The following is a 25967-nucleotide window of genomic DNA, read 5'->3' as shown; positions in this document are numbered from 1 at the left end:
TGCGGGGGAGCCCCCTTTATAGCTGCTGCTGCTGTGTCGGGGTTCAGTTACTCACCATGGCTGAGGTGAAGTCGGGGTTCCTCTCTGAAGGGACAGACGCTCAGCTGCTCCTCACTCCTCCGCGTCACTGAAAAGAAGAACCGTTCTCGGTGATGACGAGCCCTCCATGCACCGTGGGGCCCCACCCCCGCCCTCCTCTCAGCGCTGTGCCACGATACAACAGATGTATGCACTTGGGAAACCTCCTCGGGGATAAAAAAAACAAGCATTGCAACAGATAGTACTTATGAGCCGTGTATGGTTGTTTCTAGCTACAACGCAGGCATGCACAGTTTGTCAATGGTTTACATTATTTTAATTGAAATTGAACGGCAAGGTGTACTAAAATTAATAATTAAATTAATTGCGAATATAAGAGAATGTGGCCACTTTTATGTAGACTGAACTGGCAGCCCTGCCCTTCCAAATTCACTGAAAGAGCCCCTCTCTAAGATGGCGGCCAGCGCAGGGAATGTTTGGGGCATGGTTAACTTGGACTTTCACGCCCCCTCCCCGCAGTGCACTGTGGGAAGCTAAAAACCACATGACGTGTCACTTCATAAACCTCCCTCTGGTGTCAGCTGTCAGTGTTAGCACACGACCAGTGCTCTACCCGCATGGCAATGTTAATGAAAATACGATAAGTTGCTGTGAAAAATACTGAGCAGTTTGGCGGTGTATGTTCGATGTTTGGCCAATTAACGGAAAATCCTCTTTCAAGATGGCCGACCCTGTTTACAGGGTTCAACTATGGCTTTGGTGTAGATGTTTACGCTTGTTAGAGAGACGTGTCCAGTGACGTCACGGTCACGTTGCGTGTCCTCCCGGAAGTGGCCTGTCAGCCTGCAGGGTGGCGGCACCGCCATTGGCATGAAGGTGCTCTTCCTGCACCCGGACCTGGGCATCGGCGGGGCCGAGCGGTGCGTGCTGGACGCGGCGCTGGCCCTGCAGGCCCGGGGCTGCTCGGTGGAGGTCTGGACCGCGCACTATGACCGCCGCCACTGCTTCCCGGACTCCCTGGGCCTGCGCGTCTCCTGCGCCGGGGACTGGCTGCCGCGCAGCCTCGGGGGCCGCTGCGCCGCGCTCTGCGCCTACCTGCGCATGGTCTACCTGGCGCTCTACGTCGTGTTCCTCAGCGGCGCCGAGAGTGACGTGTTCTTCTGTGACCAGGTGTGCAAGGGGCTGGGGCTGCCACCGGACACTGCTGTTTGTTATTGATTGAAAGTGCCTTATGTGCTGGGCTGCATGCGTCTTCACAGGTTTCACTGAAGCTGTCTGTTTGCTTAAAAATGAGGGCCTCATTTGTGAAAAGTGACGCATCGCTGCGTGAAAACAGCGATGCGTCACTTTTCATTGCACCCCCCTTGTGACATGCTGGATGTGTCTGGGCAGATTTACCCCTTGTGCCACTATTGCATCACTTTTCCCAAGTGACGCAAAAGTGGCACAATGATCTTGTAAATCTGCCCCGTCATATTTACAATATGAAGCATCGTGTCGCAAGGAGTTACAGATACGTCAGTACTTGTGACAAATCTCTAGGCGCAAAAATGACGCCTTGCTGGATGTATTTCACAAAGGTGACGCAACCTCAGCAATGGGCCATTTAACATGGGCAAGTCCCATTTCAGTGTGCTTGCGTCAGTCTTACGCCTGCTGCGAGGCAGGCATAAGATATTGACACTTTTGTGTCCTAGAAGTGACACAATTTCATAGATTACACTGCGTCATTTCTACGAGGCTTACTTGCGTCAAAACGCCCACCCTGCATACATTATACATGGCGCAGGTATAATGTGGCGTAGGGGTTTACAAACTGACGCATCTACCCAAATGCGTCACTTTGTAAATATGACGCCGCAGGCGCACTTTTTACCCTGCTGGTGCGTCACAAAAAGTGACGCAAGGGCTCATAAATAAGCTCCTGAGAGTTTTAGTTGCATCTCCCAAGAGTAGGGACGTAAATATTATTTGGAATGAAATCCATAATGGATTGAGTGGTATCTTTTGATCTCTCAAAAATAGTTTGCATGAACCTTTATACGTTTCTCCTCAATAGTGTGCAATAGTGTAAATATTCCCTTCATTAATATTGATAGAATTCACTGGTATGTCATGGAACTCTGCATCCCAGTATTCTATGTTATCTCATTGGTTGCTGTTCAGATCTGTGGAGGATTCGATTATAGCTGTTATAGACTTTGAGTTTGTTACGCGAGTGCTCAATTAACCTAATCTTCTTAAGTTATCGCTTTATATGATTACAACATTTTAGCGACGGGGATGTTTATATGATTACAACGCCGTATCTGTGCACTATGCATCACCTATTCACGCTGTTCACTTTTAAGAGTAGATCTATCCGTTATTGAACTGTTGTAAAAAATGGTATCACAGGGACTCAAAATGAATGACAATTGGACTGCTTAAAACTTTGCCGATGTGCAGATTTTAAAGTGGAAACCTGTCCAGTATCATTTTTCAGAACACTTTACATGTGCAAATGTATCACAGGATGTTGAGCCGAGACTCTAACCTAGTTCAAAGGTCGGCAGCTCTGAATAAGAATAATTTATTGTACAGTTAATTTAAAACTCACAATGTTAAAACTTTCATCATTAAAATTATTTTCAACCGTATATTGTACTTATATTCTTTGGCCATTACGCCACTCCCCTCGCAAAGGCTTCAGCTTCTTCTATTTCTAAATCTACCAGAGTATACATTATAAACCACAGATAGTGCGCTTCAACTCTGTTTTCACTGAACAAGATAATACTAGGTTCTTCTTCCTCATGTGGACAAGCCACAGGTTTATTATTGGAACTTGGTATTTCAATCGAACTCCTTCAACTGTTCATCCTCGAAGTGCTGTGACTATATGGAGTGTGCCCTTCCACCATATTGTGGTGTTTCCTTAAGAGCGGACTCTGCTTAGGAGGATTATTCTTCCCTTCCCGGTGTGCTTGTCCTTTGGCCTGTGTCCTCATCTCTTCCTTCCTCGATGTCAGTGCCTTAGTGCGTCTCTACCACATGCCAGTGTCTCTAACTTCCAAAGTTGGGGCATCTGAGTCTTGCTGTCCTCGTGTAAGTGTCTTTACATTCATAGGCAGTATATCCTTTTTTTCAGCCACTGTGCCTTTGTTTTTTAATTTTAGTTTGAGCTAATCCTCATCTTTGTACCCTATTTCTATGTCTCTACCTTCTGGTGTCTGTGTCTACACGTCTTTCTTCCCAGAACCTGTCGCTCTAAATTTGTGTCTTTGTCTCTGCCTGCTGGTGTCTAATTCTCTACATTCTAGTTTCAGTGAATCCTCTTCTGTATGTTGAGGTATGTGTGTTTCTAAAGCCAATCTGTGTCTTTGACACATTGCCTTGTTCTACATTCTGGTGTCTGTGGCACAATGACTTTCTCCCCTTTGTCGGACTCTGAGTTTTAGGGTGCTTATGCCTTTCAGCCCTCATATTTGTAATTGTCAGTGCCAATCTGCCCATGTCTTTCTGCCCCATTTCCGTGCCCTAATCTTTTGTGAAAGTGTTCCTTGTCTGCATTAAGTTCTAGTGGAAGTCTGTCAAGTCGTTTCGTCCCAGTGCCTGTCTCTAAATTTCTGTGGCTATACATCCTTACCTGTAACTGTGTCTAAATGCCAGTGTAAGTGTATCCCTACCTGTTACTTTACCCATGTGTTGAAGTCCCATTGCATCCACGCCTGTTACTTTACCTATGCGTCTAAGTACAAGAATCAGTCTATCTGTGCCTCTTTCTGTATCTAAGTCTGTGTCAGTCTATCCCTGCCTGTTACTGTACTTATTTATTTATTATTTATTTATTTAGAAGTTTTCTATAGCGCTAACAAGACCCGAAGGTAGCAGAGCGCTTTACAGTAAGAGGAAAGGCATGGTGAGCAAAAAGATACGTAACACATAAAGGCAGTCCTCAAGACAAAGTTGGGGGAGGAGAAGTTCGTAACAGTAGGCCTTTTGGTAGAAGGATACAGAGATAGCACATAGTTCAGAGGGAGATCCTAGTTATCTAGGACCCAGGGAACGGGTGAGGAACAAGGATTTGAGTTGGATCTTGAAGTCCGAATAGGAAGGTAGAGTTCTGATATGAGGGGGGATAGAGTTCCATATTTTGGGGGCATTTCCAGTGAAGGAGCAGTCCGCAGTTTTCTTCTTTCTGGTTTTTGGTGGGATGAGCAACAGGGAGTTGGAGCTTCTCAAATATCTGCTTTGGCCTGCTTTTTTGAGCTTGTTAGCCAAGTATTCTGGTTTACCGGTGTGGAGGGCCTTGTGTGTTAGGCAGGCCGTTCTGAAGGAGCTACGCATTTCCACCGGGAGCCATTCAAGTTCTTTGAGTGCTGGGGAGATGTGGTCAAATTTTTTGCATCCTGTGATCATTCTTGCTGCCGCATGTAGTGTTGTTTTTAATGGAGACAAGTGTGATTTGGGTATGCCTGTAAGGATTGAGTTCCCATAGTCCAGTCTAGATAGAACTAGAGATTGGGTGGCTAGTTTGAGGTCTTTGTTTGGAATAAAAGTTTTTATTTTATTCAGCAGTCTGAGGTTGAGGAAAGCACTTTTTGCCGAGTTCTTAATGTGGTTTGTCAGGGTTAATTTGGGGTCAAGGGTGAAACCCAGGGATTTGACGGAATCAGTTGGCGTGAGAGAACCTTTAAGAGCATCGATCGACTTCAGCCATTCAGTGATTTGAGGATTGTCTTCTTTGTTTGAGATGAGAAGAGTTTCGGTCTTGTCGGGATTGAGTTTCAGGTGGTTTTTTGTTAGCCAGTCTTGAACATCTTTTAAGACAGCATTTAGTCTGTGGATGTCATTAAGCGAGGAGGTTTCCAGGTAGATCTGCGTGTCATCCGCGTAGAGGTGGAAGAGGATATTGGCATTCCTGAGTAGTTTGGCGAGCGGTTCCATATAAATGTTGAAGAGCTGAGGTGAAAGTACTGATCCTTGGGGGACACCCTTGTTGACTTGCTGCGTTTCAGAGGTGAAGTTCTTCGGTTTTATTATTTGCGAACGGTTGTGGAGAAAGGAAGAAAACCAATCAAGGACAACTTCGCCGAGGCCAGCTCTTGCTTGCAGAGTTTTGATGAGGAGCTTATGGTCTACCGTGTCGAAGGCTGCGGATAGATCAAGGAGTATGAGAAGGCAGCACTTGTCAGCGTCAAGAGAACCGTGAATGTCATCTAAGATGTTCAGCATCGCGGTTTCTGTGCTGCGGCCTTGTCTGAAGCCAGATTGGAGGGGATCGAGGAGATTGATGTTCTCCAGATGATGAGTCAGTTGCAGAAGAACACAGCGTTCCAGTGTTTTGGCGAGTAGAGGGAGGTTAGATATCGGTCTGAAATTGTTTAAGTCTGCAGAGTCAAGACCGGGTTTTTTCAGTAAAGGAGTGACTTGTCCCATTTTTAGGCAGTCAGGGACCACTCCGCTTTGTAGGGAGCTGTTTATGATTTTGCCCCAGATGGGAGCTAAAGTGAGCTTCATTTTTTTGACTACTGAGGGAGGAATGGGGTCTGAGATGTGAGCTGATGGTTTGGCGGTCGAGATCAGCGAGATTATCTCAGTTTCCTGCACGTGGCGAAAGCTTAGCCGCGGGGAGGGGGCCAGAGAGGAGGGTCTGAGGGATGGCCGCGTTACTGATGTCTAGAGATAGTTCAATTTTTAGGACCTTGTCGTTGAAGAAGCTGGCGAAGTTATCGCAAAGTTCTTTGGACGCTTGCAAGGGTGGGGGTAGAGGCTTGGATGTTTGATGTCTGATTATGTTGAAGAGCTCCTTAGGTCTGTTTTTGGAGTTGGCTAGAGCCTCTCGGAAGAAGCTGGATTTCTTGCTTTTGATATTGTTGTTGTACTTCTTGCTGGCTGTTTTTAGTTGTAGGCGAAGGGTGGTTGTTGGGTTGTTTCTCCACTTTCTTTCTTTGGCTCTCAATGATCTTCTTTCTGCGTTGAGGTCCGCATTGAACCACGTTCTGGATGGGGTGGCGCGGCTTCTTTTGAGCTTTGGAGGAGCTAGATTATCGAGAATGGAGACTAGCTCAGAGTTGTAGTGGTCAGTGAGTTCGTTGGTCGAAAGATGTGGGGAGTTGTCTAGAAGAAGAGAACTTAGCTGCCCTTCTAGAATGTCTAGGGGGACTTGGGAGAGGTTTCTTGACCATTTGGGTGGGTCTTGGGGAGGTTTAAGCGGGATGATGGGGTGATTAATGTGAAATAGGATCATATGGTGATCTGACCAGTCAACAGGGAGTATGTGGTTGATCGTGATTGAATTCTTTTGTGCAATGATGGCGTCCAATGTGGCTCCTTTGTAATGTGTCTCCTCGGTGCAATGTTGAGTGAGGTTGTTGTCGGTGAGGAGGTTGGATAGTGATCTAATTAGAGGGTTATGGGATTCATTCCATCGGAGATTCAGGTCACCAAGAATTATGTTTTTGGAGTCATCGAGGTGTCCAAGGTCCAGTGTCCATGGCTATTACTGTGCCTGTGTGTCTAAGTCCCTATGGCACTCTATCCGTGCCTATTACTGTACTTGTGTGTCTAAGTCCAAGAGTCAGTCTATAAGTGCCTGTTACAGTACCTTTGTGTCTAAGACCCAGTGTCCATACTTTTGCGCCTGTTACTGTACGTGAGTGTCTAATTACCTGTGTCACTCTATGCATGCTTTTTACTATATCTATGTGTCCAGCTCCCAGTGTGTATGTATCCATACCTTTCTGCTCCACCTCCCACCCTAAGTTGGAGTGTACCTGTGGCTCTAGCATGAGCTCAGCACTGCTGCTTTCGGGCATTTTACAGCCTTCAGACGCTTGCACTCATACTTCACTTATGTCACACTGCAGTGCTGCCTGCCAGACTCTTCACCTCCTGCAAAGGGGAGGGACGGCCTTAGGTGCTCTCATTGCAGTGCCTTTTCAATAGGTACCGCAGTGTGACCACCGCACTGCCCGTCTGACAATGAGGAAACTCGTAATCTGGTGGGAGGGCGGCGGTCGATTTTGGTGGTCTGGGAGCGGGGCGCTGGCGTTGCGGCCCACTCCCAGATTGCCAAAGTCGTTAGCAGGCCCTTAGCCCAAGGCTATGAACTGCACTTAAGAAGATTTTTTTAAGTTATCCCCTGGTTTTCTTGAAAAAAAAATAGTTTTGTTACAGAAAGCAAACTAGTTAATTAACCAGATCGATTAGCAAGCAGACTGACATAAAGCCCGTCTCCAAAGAAAAGCTCAAACGTCTCTCAGTGCAAAACAACTTTCATGTCAAAGGTCTCAGACAGGGCAGTTATTTCTGCTCGAAAAGTCTCAGTAAATCTGAACTGAGAAGACGCAGCATAAAACAACTTGAGTCTCATAACAATAATTTCAAGCAAAAAATTCTGAAGTCAAAATTCTGGCTCCTCTCCAAATAGCATGTCCTGTTATATTGTTGTAGGGACTGATTGCATCACAAACACAATATGATGGACAGAGTGCTGAAACTTTTCAACCACTCGCCCCCAGTCACACATCTGGGTTTAATCCACCGTTCTTTTGCTCACTATACCACCCCAGTTTGTACCCAGCCATATGCAAATCAGCCATGACACTGCTCCTCATGGGAACATTCCAGCCCGAACTTCCAGGTCAGGTCCTCATTCATTTCATTTTCATCTTGCTTGCATCCTGCTTTTTTTCGACTTTTGTTTCCCTCATTTGACATTTAATTCTTCGTTTTACCCAAATTTATTACTCGAATTAACATTGAGAGAGAAATATTAGTAGTTATCAATGGGGAGGGAAGAAGAAGCTTTGATCCATTCAGCTTCCTGAGGTTACAGTAATGATAAAAAGAGAATGGATCACTTGTCCTGTCAAATCAAGGTCTTTATTGAGAATATATAAAAACCCTCAAAAAACGTACACAGGCCATTGGTGTATGTTGATTGTCCGCCTAAGTGTAACGTTCCAGCATCATCATAGGGTTTTGGTTTTGTAATATGCTGTCCTCCACCTGGAGGTTGACCAACTGATTTTCAGTAGTGTCCAGAGATAAAAACTGTGAAAAAAAGTGCAAGGTGCTCATGTGTAGTTGGTTAAAATTCTCTACTTCACTCTACAGCGCCAGATTTTTATTCCAAAAAAAGTGAGGTGAGAAAGTGTAAACCAAAACCAAAGGGGAAGAGGGAGCATCAGTAAGGCGTCGACATGGGCATCTTCAATAAATCTATTGAGCAGCCCCCAATGGAATATAAGGGTGCCAAAGCACCAGATGTGCCAGGGAACACGGCCTAATCCTGATTTATTTGACCCCTCTCAATCCAGAATCCCACCAGTGCGACGAATCCCAGGGAGACTCTCACAGTGAATGGGGCCATGACCGGCCCTGGTGCCCTTAATCCGAGGTTCCTCCTGCAACAACTGGGCCAGAAATGACAACAATACGAAGTTCTTAGATACGCCAGACCCTAAGAACATCCGTCATCCTTGCTCATCTTAATGGGCCCCAGGTGGGAAAGTGGCCGCCTACATGGTGGGCAGGCTTTGAAAGCCTCTTAACAAACAGATTCACAGCTGCCTAAGAGCAGAATGCCTCCATCAGTCACTGGTCAACAAAGTGTCTTTCACTCCGAAAAGGGTCACTTTGTTAGCCAAATACATTAGAGGACCTCAGAGGGGCATAGATCACTTATTGTGCTTAAGATACAGTTCTGGGCATCATTTCCCCCCTCACAAAGATTCACACCATGATCTAAGGAATCTGTCACTCTTATCGTCCCCAAAACACTCCTGCTAGGCCCAGCAGGCAGGTATCTTCCTAGGCAACGCTCTCTCTAGTGAGAGATGCCACTCCCTTCTCATTACAATTGACCCAAAGCGCAGTGATTTTGCCTTTTCTGAAGCCAGAGCCATATCTCAAAGTAGGAGGAGGTCAGGTGGGAGGGTCTTCAGAGATACCGTTATGAAGGAGTTTGATAAACTTGTGGCTACCTTTACCTCAACAGATAAAGCCCAGGCCTCCAAGGAAGTGATTTTTACTCCAAAGATTTTCTCCAGGCCAGTTGTTGTAGGGGGGCATAGCCACCTGTTTCCTGGGTAGGGTGTGTTGTCCCCTCCTCAAGAGAATACACAAGATGCATGGAGTGCCGGAGGCCACTACACTGGCCGAAACAACCAAACCAAAACTAACAGTAAGTGTTCTCCCTACTTCCCAGTTTAGGATGGGAGGAAAGTTGGAAGATTTTGCTCACAATTGTTGTGCTTGGACTATGGACACCTCAGTACTCTAGACAGTGTCGGGATTTCCGGTCGAATTCTATAGGTTCCCTGCACTGACCATGCGGCCCCATCCCATTTTGTTTTCAGAGCAAGATGCCAACTTCCTTGATGAGGAGGTAAAGGCACTGTTAGCGAAAGGTGCAATAGTTCCATCTTATCTTCACCACTAGGGAATTTGAATAGGCTGTTTCTGGTGGAAAAATGGGGCAATTCTTAACCGCCATGTGATCAATCTTATGGAAACAATAAGTGGTTGTTGTCCCGCTACTTCAAAATGTAAAGGATTCACTTGGTCAGAGATCTGCTGAGGCCGTGGCGGCTGTATGGTTCGGTGGGACCTAAAAAAAAGTATACCTTACTGGTCCCATTATCCCACCGCATGTCCGGCGCCTGTGGTAATTGTGGAGAACTCAAATCTTCAAATTCACCTCTCTCCTTTTTAGTCTGTCCTCGTCTTCTTGGTGTTTCAATAGTGTACTCAGTACAGGCATGGAGCACCTTTGATCCCGAGGATACATTTCATAGTCTACCTAGACCACATCTTCCTTATGGATCACTGTCATGAGCTGCTGACTGAGCATGTGCTTACTGGAACATCTGTGAGTTGTCATAACTGAGAAGAAATCAATTATGATTCCATCCAACAATTTACATTCTTGGTTTTCGTCATAGATTCTGTCGCAGCTACTCTGTCTAGCATTAAGGAGAATGGCGAAAATCAAACAAGCTATGGAAGACCCTGGCCAAAGAAGCCATATCACTCCATCAGCTTGCCAGATTGGCTGGTCTCCTCTTTGATACAGGCCATTTTCCTGGGACCTCTGCATTACAGAGCCCTTCAACAACTAAAGACGTATTCAGAAGGTACCCCTGTGGTCAAAGCCAAGGAGGAGCTAGCTTGGTGGCTGTCCCACATGAAAGCATGGAATGGAACGGTGATATTCTGTTCTAATCCAGATGTCTGCATCAAATTGTAGCAAAAGTGGTTGGGTAAATCTGTGTGGTGAATTTTTCTGAAGATGTAAAATGGTGTATTTATGATAAACAGCTGCATATCAATTTTCTGGAACTCCTTGTTGGACTCCTTTGCGGTACAGCGTTGCACTTAGGACCGAATACAATGCCAAGTCCTTCTTAAGATGGACGACGCAACAACAATGTGATATTGATAGATAGTCTAGGCTGCGAGGTCAAGAGTTCTGGTTAACTTGGCCAAGAACTTCTGAGAGTTTTGCCTAACGAACAGAATCTCGGTGATAGTGTGATTTCATCTGGCGGATCTCCAACAAGGTAGCGGACTAGCATTTGAGGCATCTGCATGACTGGAGCAGTTGAAAGCTGATGACGGCGGTATTTGAACAGATCACAATGCGAAGGTGTCCTTCCATGATCGATTTCTTTGCCTGAATCATTAGTTACCAATGAATTAGTTAGAGTCCGGACCTGAATGCTTTAGTGATGAGGGCCTTCCCCTTGGACAGAAAAGGTCTGTCTTTCCACCATTCTTGATGATAATGTAGTTCTCAGCACACTTGAAGCGACAACAAACAGTCATGGTAGTGGTGACCTCAATCTGGAGATCTCAAGTGTGGTTTCCAGATCAAATGCAACTTTCCTGACATTATCCAACCAGTCTACCCCATCTTCAATATCTATTACTAGATCCATCAAGAAACCTGCACCACATGAAAATGGAGAGCACATTGCATCTTATGGCCTGAAGGATTACAGGGAAAGATGGAAAATCCCTAGACTAGTGCATCAAGCTAAGCCACTCTTATCCAAAGCCTGGGCTGTCGGAAATATCTAGAAGTCAGCATGATCGCGATGGTTGTGTTTGTGCCGCAATGTGGTCACAGTGGGGGTCTCAATCTAGCCATATCCTGAATTGAATTTGGTAAGCGTGGCCTAATGACATAGAGGTCGGTGAGTACCCTATGATTGGCGATCTCTGCATGGTACTTAACCTCCCTTCCCCCAACACAAATCACTAACCAGCCAGTAGGTGAACGCCCAAGGATTAACAAGGGTCCGGGACCGAAAGCAACGTTTTAAAAACAAGCTCTCGGCATTGCTGTGGCGGGGGGGGGGGGGTGTAGGGCAATACGTTAAACTCTTTGTACGCCGTTTTTGTGCTGCACACTTGGAGGCTTGACAATAACATGCTAGTTGGGGCTGAGCAACACCATCGCTGCCGTACCAAAATGGTTAAAGGGACTGTAAGAAGGGGAGGTGCAAGGAAAACAAACTGCGAGGGGCGGAAGGAAGGAGACAATGTAAACAAAAAAATTCAAATGAAAAGAAGCGGGACAGGTCGATTACAACAAACTGCTGTCCAGCATAATAGCATTTACATTGGAAAGGCTGTGCTTCTGTCAGAGGTTGGTCAGAAGGCAGAAACAGCAAGGGTCCGGGATTGAAAGCAACATTTAAAAACGAGTTTGAGGTCTCGGAGCCAAGCCAGTCCCTGGCTCGGACCGCTCCATGAATTCTTTGCCTAAATGTAGAGTGGGGCCTTAAGATAAGTAGCAGAGAATCGACCAATGGGAGCACTGAACCAGTTAAGAATGATTGAGAAACTAAAGAAGACACTCATAAATATTCGGCTTCACATTATTATTGTTTTGCAGAAATCGGAGATAAGCGCCACGCGTAACATTAAAATACACAGATAAGAGTCAGGTTGTCAAGGAAACCACAGCAAATAAGTAGGCAACAAGTAAAACATGTAAACGTATAAATCAGCCTGGACAGTTCGCTTACCACCCAGGAAAAGCAGTAAAACTAACTGAAGCATTCATGGGATCACCACAGACCTTCAGGTTTTAATTCCGATAACATAGAGTTGAAAAACAATCAACTTGCCTGAAGAATTTTCAGAAAATATATAGAGTGGGGCGAGTGACTATAGTCAGAAAGTGAACAAGCATTTACAATGCAATGGTTTTGCCTTTGTTAAAGTTAGAGCTATTGGCATTGCTCTTGACATTATTTTTATTTATGTTTTTTTAACATAAATAAATGGCATTGCCACTAGCTTTATCTCTCGCAAATGACACACACAAACACACACAGAGCCCCCCCACACACACCCACACAGCCCCCCACACACACAGCCACACAAAGCTTCCCACACACACAGCCACACAAAGCTTCCCACACACACAGCTACACAGAGCCCTCCACACACACCCACACAGCACAAGCAGGCAACAGGGGCACACGGAGGCACAAGCAGGCAACAGGGGCACACGGAGGCACAAGCAGGCAGCAGGGGCACAGGGAGGCACAAGCAGGCAACAGGGGCACGAAAACGGAGGCACAAGCAGGCAACAGGGGCACGAAAACTGAGGCACAAGCAGGCAACAGGGGCACACGGAGGCACAAGCAGGCAACAGGGGCACACGGAGGCACAAGCAGGCAACAGGGGCACGAAAACGGAGGCACAAACAGGCAACAGGGGCACGAAAACGGAGGCACAAGCAGGCAACAGGGGCACACGGAGGCACAAGCAGGCAACAGGGGCACACGGAGGCACAAGCAGGCAACAGGGGCACGAAAATGGAGGCACAAGCAGGTAGTGCTTGGAAGCGACCAAACTGTAACCTTAAGCTCTATCTCCAATGCAAGCCATATTATTGCATGTCGGCATTTAAATTGATTATTGGTTATTAAGATTATCATTTTTTGCTGCATCCTAATACATACGATGTGCTTTTCTGCGCGTCATCCTTCACATTGACGCCTTCCATGGAGGGACTGCACCTAGCCTGTCACATTGCATTCGTTGTTTCACTTCCCTGACCTGCCTACCTACTGGGAAAGTGTGCTACATATTTGACCTTTCATATCCTACTTGTGATGTGACGCGAGTTGGAGAGCAGACTGGGCTTTTTTTTTTTTTTTTTTGATAGCAGAGGCCCCGGACAACAAAGAGGATTGTTGAGGAGATGGCAAGAGAAGATACAAAACCTGCTGGCAACGGGATGGTACAAAAGGTTTTCTGTGCCCCGTACATCGCAGTACTTGTGCAAGTACAGTTAATCACTTTAAAAAGATGACCTCGGTGTTATAGTAGAGTTCCCCGAACCCGAGAGGGAGCTGCCACAGACCATGAAAATATTTGCACCTTTTTTGAGAGCATCTCGCAGTTCTAGCGCAGCTTAAGTGATTTGGCCTAAACACCAGAGGTTTTCTGGCGTCGTTACCTAGACTCGAACCCAGATTCCCAAGTCCGGGGTCGAGCGCCCCAGCCTTCAGGCCACGGCAGCGATGAGAAATAAGTGTCACCTTGAAAAGATACTTCAACACTCCCTAGATGTATTTCAAAAGTGATCGCATCAAGAAGCCATATGAGATTGAATTAATTTTTCATCAGTGTGTAGGAACAGTTGCAAAAACAATCTGTGACAATATTGTACACAAAGGCGGCAGCTATCATAAACAGCTGTATTGCTTAGGAAACCTTAGACAGACACTGCGATGCAAGCTTCAGAATACATTCCTCCGGAATAACTTTGTTCATGATAAGAGGTGGCATTCCCTTTCCGTTACAACCCGGCGTTCCCCGCAAATAGAGGCTGCAAAGCGAACCACTGCGTCACCAAGAAGGCCCTTCTCAATTCTGACTAGGGTTGAGATAATACGTGGATGCAGCAGTCAGGGACGGACAAAATTCCCTCGGGCATATGGCTTGCTTCTACCTTTCAGATAAACATTGCCGCTAATGGCGTAAGGGCCTTGTAAATAAGCCCCTAAAAGTGCAAGTTACTCTTTAAGTGGAAGCAACCGATAACTGCCTCATTTAAATTCTATACTCACCAGAGTGACCAACACGTGGAGCAGATACTTAAATAGACACTTTGAAGGCTGTACTTGCATAGGGTCTCACATTCTTTTAAATAAATGGGGATACACGATAAATGCACAGGTTGACCTGTGCGGCCATAGTTAAAGTATGCTTCGTTCCTTGTTTGAATTGTTCTTCTGTATTTTCCCATGATGCAGTGCACTCTGCCAATGCGAACGTTTGCTTCAATGGGAAAATAATGTTGCTAAAAAGGGGCGATTTCTATGACTCTGTGAAAGGGATACGGCGAAGTGTGGGCCCTGCAAGTGTGAAGCACCCATGAGGAGGGGCGGGGGGGGGGGGCGCCGGACAACTCGGGAATCGGAACTAGGACCCGCCGCCACTTGCCACAGTCGGCCTGAGACCCCCACCTCTCTCCAAGGTGGGGGGGAGGGGGAGTGGGAGGGCAGCGAAGCTCGCACGGACCAACACAATAGGTCGGCCAGGCCCCGCTCGGCGCCGCATGTGCCCACACATAAGTAGAGTGCTCTGGGAGCAAACAGAAGCGGCTCAGCCTATGCGGGGCTCGTGCTCGGAGCCCCTGGACGCCATGCAGCCGCGCCACCAAGCGTACCTCTCCATTTATACCCCATCTATAAAATTGTCAGGAAACGATAGATCCCCAGGTGCCCCCATGCCACGCCGCCGGACGCGCATGCCAACACTAGCATGCGGGGAGGGGGGACGCCTCACACTGTAGGCGGAGCGGGCAGGGGACCGGCTAAGTACAGGAACACCAAATGGACCTGGCACACATGGGAGGAGGGGGGGGGGACTAACCTCGTCGCAACCCCCGACCACGGCAACGGCGTCGAGCCCCCTTATTATTATTGTTACAGCTGCCGACCCCTGACAATTGCTACGGAGTCCTTAGTGTGCTTTCATTATACCGCGTGTCTCAGTGCGCGTGTCCGAGACCCTCCGGGGGTATGTAGCGCGTGGGGGCCCGTGCTCCTCGTGGCTGAAGCCCCTGGTTTAGCCCCTGTTTCTTCCGAAGATCCTTACCCGCACCCGGTTGCACATGACCGGTCAACCGGAGCTAAGCCGGAAGGCATGGCGCGATCAACCCCTCGAAGTGCCGAGGAAGATTCCGTGGGACGCGGGCAGCGGCAAAAGCCGAGGAGCTTCTTACTCGATGTCCCAGAAAGCGCTTTTAGCCGTTTTAGAGGAATGGCAGCACCTACAACTCGCTTCAGTACACGGCAGGGGCCGAGTCAGTTTCATGTCCGTAGTGCCTCAGAAAGGATGGCCGGGCAGCTGCAACACCCAGACGAGGTGACAGGGGAGAGATAATCACGCCATGGAAGGCTGGAGAAGTACTGAACAAGCTAGTGCTTGATGCACAACAAGCAGGAAGGCGGGTGCCGGCTCAATGCCGGAACAGATTCGGGGGCGTTCCCGGCTTTCGGCTGACGTCGCGTGACGTCGGCAAAAGCCAAAGAATCGCGGGAACGCCCCCGAATCTGGTCCGGCATTGACGGACAGGCCCCTCGTCCAATGGCTAGGCTCCATTTATGGAGCCAGCCAATAAATGACGAGGGCCGACCCAAACCCCACTACAGTTCTCATCAGGTTTTCGCCTGCGCGAAAAAGATGCGCAGAGCGCATCTTTTCGCCAGGCAAAACCTAAAAAGGACTGCCTCCCAGGTTCTGAACTGGGATGGTGCAGTGAGCTAAAAAACGGTGATGGATCAAGCCCTGATCTTTTGACTGGGTAGGAGTGTTCTGCTTAATTCAGATACTCTGTCCATCACCACCCCCTTTTGAATCGTTTTGGCCACCACAAGTGTGGAAGGGTATGCTCAGATGTGAGTCCCTTGCTCACTGCACCATCAGGACTCAAGCAAGCCGGGCCGAAGACGGCTGTAATGCCAGAAACCGGTCCCGGAAGCTTGTTTCCTTTCCAGTAAAGAATTGGCTTGGTAGTTTGGTCTGCCCTGTTCCCATGATGCACTGGGCCAGGGTCAGACTAATTTGCATGTAGCCAGGTTCTGAACTGGGATGGTGCAGTGAGCTAAAAAACGGTGATGGATCAAGCCCTGATCTTTTGACTGGGTAGGAGTGTTCTGCTTAATTCAGATACTCTGTCCATCACCACCCCCTTTTGAATCGTTTTGTCCACCACAAGTGTGGAAGGGTATGCTCAGATGTGAGTCCCTTGCTCACTGCACCATCAGGACTCAAGCAAGCCGGGCCGAAGACGGCTGTAATGCCAGAAACCGGTCCCCGGAAGCTTGTTTCCTTTCCAGTAAAGAATTGGCTTGGTAGTTTGGTCTGCCCTGTTCCCATGATGCACTGGGCCAGGGTCAGACTAATTTGCATGTAGCCAGGTTCTGAACTGGGATGGTGCAGTGAGCTAAAAAACGGTGATGGATCAAGCCCTGATCTTTTGACTGGGTAGGAGTGTTCTGCTTAATTCAGATACTCTGTCCATCACCACCCCCTTTTGAATCGTTTTGGCCACCACAAGTGTGGAAGGGTATGCTCAGATGTGAGTCCCTTGCTCACTGCACCATCAGGACTCAAGCAAGCCGGGCCGAAGACGGCTGTAATGCCAGAAACCGGTCCCGGAAGCTTGTTTCCTTTCCAGTAAAGAATTGGCTTGGTAGTTTGGTCTGCCCTGTTCCCATGATGCACTGGGCCAGGGTCAGACTAATTTGCATGTAGCCAGGTTCTGAACTGGGATGGTGCAGTGAGCTAAAAAACGGTGATGGATCAAGCCCTGATCTTTTGACTGGGTAGGAGTGTTCTGCTTAATTCAGATACTCTGTCCATCACCACCCCCTTTTGAATCGTTTTGTCCACCACAAGTGTGGAAGGGTATGCTCAGATGTGAGTCCCTTGCTCACTGCACCATCAGGACTCAAGCAAGCCGGGCCGAAGACGGCTGTAATGCCAGAAACCGGTCCCCGGAAGCTTGTTTCCTTTCCAGTAAAGAATTGGCTTGGTAGTTTGGTCTGCCCTGTTCCCATGATGCACTGGGCCAGGGTCAGACTAATTTGCATGTAGCCAGGTTCTGAACTGGGATGGTGCAGTGAGCTAAAAAACGGTGATGGATCAAGCCCTGATCTTTTGACTGGGTAGGAGTGTTCTGCTTAATTCAGATACTCTGTCCATCACCACCCCCTTTTGAATCGTTTTGTCCACCACAAGTGTGGAAGGGTATGCTCAGATGTGAGTCCCTTGCTCACTGCACCATCAGGACTCAAGCAAGCCGGGCCGAAGACGGCTGTAATGCCAGAAACCGGTCCCCGGAAGCTTGTTTCCTTTCCAGTAAAGAATTGGCTTGGTAGTTTGGTCTGCCCTGTTCCCATGATGCACTGGGCCAGGGTCAGACTAATTTGCATGTAGCCAGGTTCTGAACTGGGATGGTGCAGTGAGCTAAAAAACGGTGATGGATCAAGCCCTGATCTTTTGACTGGGTAGGAGTGTTCTGCTTATTCAGATACTCTGTCCATCACCACCCCCTTTTGAATCGTTTTGGCCACCACAAGTGTGGAAGGGTATGCTCAGATGTGAGTCCCTTGCTCACTGCACCATCAGGACTCAAGCAAGCCGGGCCGAAGACGGCTGTAATGCCAGAAACCGGTCCCCGGAAGCTTGTTTCCTTTCCAGTAAAGAATTGGCTTGGTAGTTTGGTCTGCCCTGTTCCCATGATGCACTGGGCCAGGGTCAGACTAATTTGCATGTAGCCAGGTTCTGAACTGGGATGGTGCAGTGAGCTAAAAAACGGTGATGGATCAAGCCCTGATCTTTTGACTGGGTAGGAGTGTTCTGCTTAATTCAGATACTCTGTCCATCACCACCCCCTTTTGAATCGTTTTGGCCACCACAAGTGTGGAAGGGTATGCTCAGATGTGAGTCCCTTGCTCACTGCACCATCAGGACTCAAGCAAGCCGGGCCGAAGACGGCTGTAATGCCAGAAACCGGTCCCCGGAAGCTTGTTTCCTTTCCAGTAAAGAATTGGCTTGGTAGTTTGGTCTGCCCTGTTCCCATGATGCACTGGGCCAGGGTCAGACTAATTTGCATGTAGCCAGGTTCTGAACTGGGATGGTGCAGTGAGCTAAAAAACGGTGATGGATCAAGCCCTGATCTTTTGACTGGGTAGGAGTGTTCTGCTTAATTCAGATACTCTGTCCATCACCACCCCCTTTTGAATCGTTTTTGCCTCCTCGGCTGGAGCACTGTAAAGAACAAGCTCTCGGCATTGCTGTGGCGGGCGGGGGAGCTGGTGCCTAAGCACAGACAAATGGTGGTGCGCGATGTGCACGCGGGGGAGCGGCAGCCTTTGATGTCTGATGGCAAGGCACAGACAAATGGTGGTGTGTTATGTGGCTGGCGTGCACGCGCCTGTCTCATATGAGCTTATGGGATCCACAGCCGTTTGGTAGACTTTCCTTTTCCACTTACCTAAAAAGTTGCTAAGTGGTATGATGATAAATACTTCCCTAGGAAAGAACTCTCTGAGAAACTGACCATTTTTCTCTGCTTACTCAGGTGTCAACAAACAACAAAGACAGACCTGAGTTTTATAGGAATAAACACCAGGATTTACTCGTCTTTTGAGAACTTTGTAAAAACTGTAATGTATTTGGCTGTCTTGTATGAAAGTAACCAGTATACCATTTATGCTCACTTATACTATCACTTCTTCTTATATGGTTTTGGTTCTAGTCACTTGGGGTTCTTCTAGAACATTTCTTCACTATTCACTTTTCTGTTATATTTTATACTTTGTGTGATATAACTTTGATATTTATCAGAATAATACATTCCTATCTGGCTGAATCAAAATTACTCCAAATACAGGTTGGTTTTTCCTTTCTTTTACGATTCAATCAAAAATACATTTTTTCTGTAAAAAGAATAACGCTCTTTTGTGAGATTAAGTCTAACCAGGATTTCCTGTAGTACATTATTGACCTACAAAAAATGAATTCCCTGTGAACACTTGTTTTAAGCTATAAACTTTGTACTCAAGTTCACATGGACATTTGGGTTGTGCTCTTGTGATTGTAAGTGCTGTCACTTTTTAAAAGTGGCATTTCTAAAATACTAATGTTAAATCCAACTTCACTAGTAAGTAAGATTATCAATACTATTAAAAACATATGAAACTTGAAAAGACAACCCCTCTCTGATCAGGAATTACAAATAAAAAGTGTATTAAGGAATTCCCAACGCTAACTTATCGGAGGAGTAGGCCTCACAGTAGTGAAAAACGAAATAGGCTGTTTGTCGCTACCAGGACATGCATAACATAAAAGTGCAAGTTCTGCTTTTTACTTTCATAGCACACTGCCTGTAGGGCTACGTAGGGGTGATGTATGTGGAATAGAAGGGGAGTTTAAGGCTTAGCAAGTAGTTTTAAATGCCAAGTTGAAGTGGCATTTAACTGCACACACAGTCACTGCAGTGGCAGGCCTGAGACAGGTTTGAAAGAATGCTTCTGTGGGTGCACATCCCGACCAAGGCTCATTCACCCCACTTGGAGACAGATAATGGATGGAGGTAAAATGGAAACTTGGACAGTAAGTAAATTGGTTTGTCGCTGATAGACGATCCATGTATAAGATTGTCTAATAAACACATGAACAAAGTTACAATGATGCCGGTTTGCATAATGTCTGCTATGTTTTGTTCATTTACATTGCTAATAATGGAGGTGGCAACAGATAATGTATTCATAGATGGTGAAACTGTCTTTTTATTCTTGGGTAACAAATGTTGTAGCAGGATTTATTGGAACAGTTGGATCGGTTCTTGTGGTAGGAAGAAGGAGGGCAATGGAAAGCAACAAAGGACCATTATGGACAGTCCAGTGTTGTGATAAGATTTTATGGCATGTTTGTTTTCTCACGTTCTTAAGGGAAAGTTAGTTTGTGTGATACTTTATGTGGCTGTTTGAGAGAAATAAAAAGATAGCATAATCCTCTCTTCCATGTCCTTAATACAATTGAAACTTTCCATAGCACTAGCTAGAAAATATTTCATTTATTTGCCTATAGAAAAGCTATGGACCCATAGGTTTTTAAAGTAGCTATACTACGAACCCTGACCTATTCATACTGAGAACTGTAAAAAATCATCTTTGTTGCCACTTTAATACCTATTTGACCCTAAAGTGCAAAGAAGGAGATATACACATATGTTAAACCTATATTCTTCATGAAAAGTGGCATCCTACTTCGGATCAGCAACATTTGAGTATACAAATGAAAAAAGTAGTTTGTGACACACGCTAAATGTACAACCTTACACCGCATGCCTTTACCACACATGTAATATGTGCTGATTTTTGCAATGCAGTACATTACTTTGCGCGTCTTTATCACACATTTTTGTGTTTGATATATATACTGTTTTGGGGGGTGAAGGGGAACACATTTTATTGTGTGTGTGTGTGTGTGTGTGTATATCTTTACCCTCCCACAACTCTAAAAATTCTTATATCCCTTTATCTCTATGCAACCCTGAAACCTAAATTCACCCTTACCTCCCTTTACCTCAACTGACTGCTAAACCTATTTATAAAAAATAGCAAATAATGATGGTATTAAAAAAAAATAAACTCTTACCTGCATGGTTAAGTACTGCATTGTAAAGGCTGTGTGGCAAAGTAAACGCCTATACTATATTATTCTCTTACCTGGGTAGTAATGGTCACATGTGGTAAAGACAGCGTTGCGAAGGAGGCATACCAAACAGAACAGTTAGAAAATGCCTTTCACAATTTTCCTGTAGAATTGAAATGAAATATTTTGTCTTCAGTCATGTTTAAAGAGCATACCATTGCTATCATTAATATTTTATTTTATCTCCTGTAGGTATCTGCATGTATTCCATTCCTTAAACTTTCCAGAAGGCCAAAGAAGGTGTTATTTTACTGTCACTTTCCAGACCAACTCCTCACCCAAAGGCAGTCCTTGCTCAAAAAGTTATACCGAGCTCCAATTGATTGGCTAGAAGAGAAAACTACGGGCATGGCAGATTGTATACTTGTCAACAGCAAATTCACTGCAGATGTTTTCAAGAACACATTTAAGTCCTTATCGAACATAAATCCTGATGTACTTTATCCCTCTTTGAATTCCAGCAACTTTGATTCCATAGTTTCTGCAGACCTTGAAAGTATGGTTCCCAAGAAAGTACATTTTCTGTTTCTCTCAATCAACCGATACGAAAAGAAAAAAAATATACTTCTTGCATTAGAAGCATTCCACAATCTGCTATCACGGCTCAATGCTGATAAGTTGGAACAAAGTCACCTGATTGTAGCTGGTGGATATGACGAACGTGTTTTGGAGAATGTGGAATACTATAAAGAATTGAAAAATGCTGCTACTCGATGGAAAATGGAAAATAATGTTACTTTCCTTAGATCGTTTTCAGATGAACAAAAAGTGGCTCTTCTTACAAAAAGTACATGTGTCCTTTACACCCCTAGCAACGAGCACTTTGGCATAGTTCCTGTGGAGGCAATGTATATGGGATGTCCAGTGATTGCAGTCAACTCTGGGGGGCCTCTGGAGTCTGTTGTTAATAATATTACAGGATTTTTATGTACTCCTAGTCCAACAGAATTCTGTGAAGCAATGGAAAAATTTGTGGAAGACCCTTCTTTAAGAAAGTCAATGGGAGCTGCAGGAAAAGCTAGAGTCAAAGACCTATTTTCCCCTGAGACCTTTTCAGAGAAACTTTATCAGTACTTGTGCAAACTGACACAATAGAATTTAACTTTGCAACCTTCATCGTATTTAGCAAAATATTCGGTCCTATCAACGTATTGTTTTTGGCTGATTATGCGTGGCTAAAAGATGGTTGGGCTTTTGAGTTGTATATATTCTATTTTTGTAATCTTTGATACAGTTTATCAGTTGTTTTGATTTCTTTTTGAGGGCGAGAGTTGAAATAAAATAAATCATGTTTGGCTTCCTATTCCCTGTTGTGTTTCAGTATGGTGTAACTTGACTGATAAAAACAGGGTCATTGGTTGGGTCTTTCTACGAAGTTAACTTTGACCTTTTTATGTTAGGGTCGTTTATAACCCAGTCCGCAAACCCTCTGCTTTTAACAATCATGTCCATAATTTAGGAAAGATAGACATTTCTTGTTTTTTAATATCCATTTATTCTTGCTCTGCTTTCAGTCCACTTATACAGTATTTTTGCTAACTTTTAAGTGAACCAGTGTTGGGACAGAATAGTCACAGTCGTTAACCTCTACTCTGAGCGCCCTTTCTGCGTAGATGTCTGAATCCCTGGAACTGATTTTTTGGTTAGGGGTGAACACGGATCTGTGTTTACCCCATTACCTAGGACTATCTCACAGTAATACAGTCTGCCTAGACTGGGAAGGGCGCACAAGACACGCAATACTTGTGGGTGTGTACTGGACAGGCCATTATAGCTGGGTACGGATTAAGACCAGTCAATCGTCGCTGACCAACAAACTCCTAACAAATAACGGCCTTAATCAAGGGTGTGTACTTGCACTGCTCCTGTTCAACATCTACACATCCGGCTTGGGTCAAGCATTGGAGGGGGCAAACATAGTTATTCCAAAGCTGGGGAAGGTGCGGCTCCAAATCCTTCAGTACGCTGACGACCTTGTAATTTTGGATCATACCAGGATAGGCTTACAGAAAACCCTAGACGCGCTACACAGGTTTAGTAAAAAGAATAATTTATTGGTAAACCAGGAGAAGACCAAGATCCTTATCTTTGGGAAGTACCATCGAAAGCATATAGCCCAATGGCGCCTGTGTGACCAGAAAATTAGATCTTGCAAAAATTATAACTAACTGGGCCTCAGGCTAACGGAGGGGGCAAAGACAACAGCTCATTTGAAGTATCTAAGAAGTAAAGGGGCAGGAATCACCTGCAGTCTGGGAAACTTCAATCGAAAACTACACAGTCCATTCACGGAAGCCATCTTGAAAGTCTTAAAAGCAAAAATAGTGCCCTCAGTTAATTATGGCCATTTAATCTTCCCCGGAGCCCTTACCAACTTTTATGAGTTTTCAAACTGCCGCATATAAGAAAGTGCCGGGTATCCCACGACAGGCCAGGAGAGCCAGAGTAAGGCTGGAGCTGGGGCTCTCTCGCCCCGACATTTCTTGCCTGGGAGACACAATAAAATATTACATTAGTACCTTGCGAGCCCCAGCAACAGCATTGAAAGCACAAATTAAAACAATCTTCGAAGAAAGCGGATCCCCATGGCAAGAGCAACTGGCAGTAGCCAATCAATTGCTGGAAATAGAGGGTCAAAACCTGGCCAATACGAATATTTCAATTCCAGCATGGAAAAGAGCAGTGAACCGACAGGTAAAGCAAATATCATCCGCGAGAGATCTCGCTAGTCTGCATCATCACCCAAATCTCTCCTCACTGGATGCCTCTTATAAAGTGGGAAAAGCACAGCCCTATCTTGAGCAAGCCCTATCCGTTCCAACCCGAAAAAAGATCCCTTATATGAGGCTCCTGGCATTACCCATAGTGGAGTTCAATCAAAGCTGGGCCCGTGTGGATAAATCAGTAGCATGCAGACTTTGTGATTACCATCGGGAATCCTGGTATCACTTGTGTTGCTGCCCAAAGTTAGCCAGTGAGAGGCATCGTTTGGTCATTACAATCTGCAGAGCTCAGGGCCTCAACCGATGCTGCGAAATTTCGGACTTGTGCTTTTCGTCTACAGCAAGTCAAACAGTAGCACGGCTGGGGAAATTCATAGACCTAATTCGTATAGGACTGTCCGCAAATGCAGAGCTGCAAAAAGAACAAGCATTTACAATGCAATGGTCTCGGCATTATTAAAGATAGAGCTACTGACATTTTCTCTTTTTTTATCATAAATAAATGGTATTGTCATTTAAGACACCCAGGTGACGTAAACTTTTCAGGCAGCCTTATGGAATTTTTGTTTGCCTTTACTCCCTCTGTTGGTAGATGGTAAACATCGAGTAGCCAAACTGTATTAAAATTGTAGGAATAACTTTAAGTACAGCTGACAGACTTCAGTTGATAAATGAATTCCTTATGCATAACAACATTTCAGGCGTGTTGTTAAATAAAGCAAAGACACCCACGTTTCTGTAGCTACAATCATTTACACCGTAATTTAATCTCACCCTCTTTTAGAGCCATCTGGGTAAAAGAAAAGAACGCGCCAACACATCGGCCAAAAGCTTCAAATAGTTTCCCTGGGCCTCCGCCTCTGTTCACGCCCGCCCTCCGCGCGAAAAACCATTGAATTCTGGGATTTACAGCTTCCTTCCAGGATCACCTGTGCTGCAGTTTAAACACAAGTCTGTTGCTTCAGCTGTCTAACCTCTTGCTTTCTGCTGACTCCTGTTGACCCCCTGTTTTATAATTGAGCCCGTGTATTTGCTTGTGCAAATTGGGTTTTTCTAGATGACAAAAAAAAGAACAAAAACACAAACCATCGAACACTTCAGGGCTGGGGGCGCGAGGCTTTGATCATTCCCCCCGCAGAAGGGGCAAACATTCCGCCAGCAGGTCGCTATTACCGTTTTAAGCTCTTAATTATTGCGCCAAGATACTGAGATGCGTACGCCGTTCCGTTTTTTGACCCATTTATTTTATAAATATTACGATAACAATTTCGTAGAAAAAAAAAACAGGGTTCAACCGGAGGTAAAAAAAACAAACGTTTGTGGAGTTTATGGGGTATAATTTCCCAACCATTAATTTAAAGGCTCCCACCAATTTGCTGAACAACGAGGACGAATCTCCCAGTGCACTTTTAACGATGCATCAGACCCAAAAGGAAGAAACAAACCTGACGGAAACAGGTCTTTGGAACAATGCCAGTCGTTTCCTCGATATTATTTGGCTTGTATGGCAACCTAGAAATTAAGGCACAGCGTGTCAATTCCTCCGATCTTTTAGAAAGGAACACAAACAATCAGGGTCGGATTGGGACCCAGGCCCGGGCACCGAAGGAAAAAAAAGTTATGTGCGCGCGCACTCGAAAACGAAACCTAGCGTGGGGGCGGGACTTCCGTCATGTGCGCGAAGCCCGCGCCCACGGAGTTCCTGGTCCGAGGAGCATTGGTGACGCGGGGCTCCCATGCCTGAGGGAGAGCCCCGCGGAGGTGACAGAACACCGGATTGGCGGTAAGTGGGCCTTGGGGCGCTCGTGTGTGTGTGTGTGCGCGCGCGCGTGTATGTGTGCGCGTGCGTGTGTGCATGTGTGCGACGGCGGGGGTGTCTCTGTATGTGTGCGTGTATGTGCGCTCCTGTGTGTGTGTCTCTGTGTGCGTGCGTGTATGTGTGCTCGTGTGTGTGTGTGTATGTGTGCGCATGCGTGCAGGGGGAGGTGTGCCTGTGTATGTTTGCGCTTCCCAGGAGACAGCCACTGCGAGCGCGGCGCGTGCCAGTTCCAAATCGCCTCCAAGGCGGTGCGCGCAGCCAGGATTGTCTCCTGGGAAGCAGACACGGCCACAATAGGTTCTCGGCGAGAACGCGCTTCCGCGCGCTTAGCCGAGACCTAAAAACTCTAGGTCTGGAAAAAACTAATGCACCTTGCTTTTAAACTGCATAGCTAGAATATGACATTTTATTGAAGGTTTTATGTTGAACTGACTGGAGTTAAAAAAAAAAAAATAAGGGAATACAACGTATGTCGTTTTTTTAGATAACTATTTTTATATTGTTAGTATATTGTAATGATTTTAAATAATCGAACAATAAAAGCTTTTTCATTTCATTTCATGCCGGCTGTTCTGGGCTATATCAGCTATAAGGAGGTATTTTCCCCCATACATTTTTCCTTCTCACCTCCAATGTTGCTC

General features: G+C 45.9%; 2 protein-coding genes across 2 annotated transcripts in view; one reads left to right on the top strand and one right to left on the bottom strand.

Moving 5' to 3' along the window:
- SEC61B (SEC61 translocon subunit beta) overlaps positions 1–198 on the bottom strand; it is a 29110-nt gene extending 28912 nt beyond the window's left edge. The window contains exon 1 of the mRNA XM_078659418.1: positions 56–198. Within this exon, the coding sequence (XP_078515544.1) occupies positions 56–58 (3 nt within the window). The 5' untranslated portion in view covers positions 59–198. The remainder of the gene's footprint in view (positions 1–55) is intronic.
- A 658-nt stretch (positions 199–856) lies between these two features.
- Positions 857–22087, top strand: ALG2 (ALG2 alpha-1,3/1,6-mannosyltransferase). Its single transcript, XM_078659416.1, has 2 exons — positions 857–1209; positions 20977–22087. The coding sequence occupies exons 1-2, from the start codon at positions 910–912 to the stop codon at positions 21877–21879; spliced, it is 1203 nt and encodes a 400-aa protein (XP_078515542.1). The 5' UTR covers positions 857–909; the 3' UTR covers positions 21880–22087.
- Positions 22088–25967: the final 3880 nt, after the last annotated feature.

This window comes from Lissotriton helveticus, chromosome 9 (genome assembly GCF_964261635.1).
Source record: "Lissotriton helveticus chromosome 9, aLisHel1.1, whole genome shotgun sequence".
Classification (NCBI taxonomy): Eukaryota; Metazoa; Chordata; class Amphibia; order Caudata; family Salamandridae; genus Lissotriton; species Lissotriton helveticus.
Note: the sequence above shows the minus strand (reverse complement) of the source record. Positions and strands in the feature narration are given on the sequence as shown.

What these genes read in the sequence shown, in the direction of transcription:
- ALG2 (XM_078659416.1), top strand. Translation starts at nt 910, where the DNA reads ATGAAGGTGCTCTTCCTGCACCCGGACCTGGGCATCGGCGGGGCCGAG. An exon ending in ACGTGTTCTTCTGTGACCAG is followed by an intron (nt 1,210 to 20,976) that starts GTGTGCAAGGGG and finishes TATCTCCTGTAG; the next exon opens with GTATCTGCATGTATTCCATT.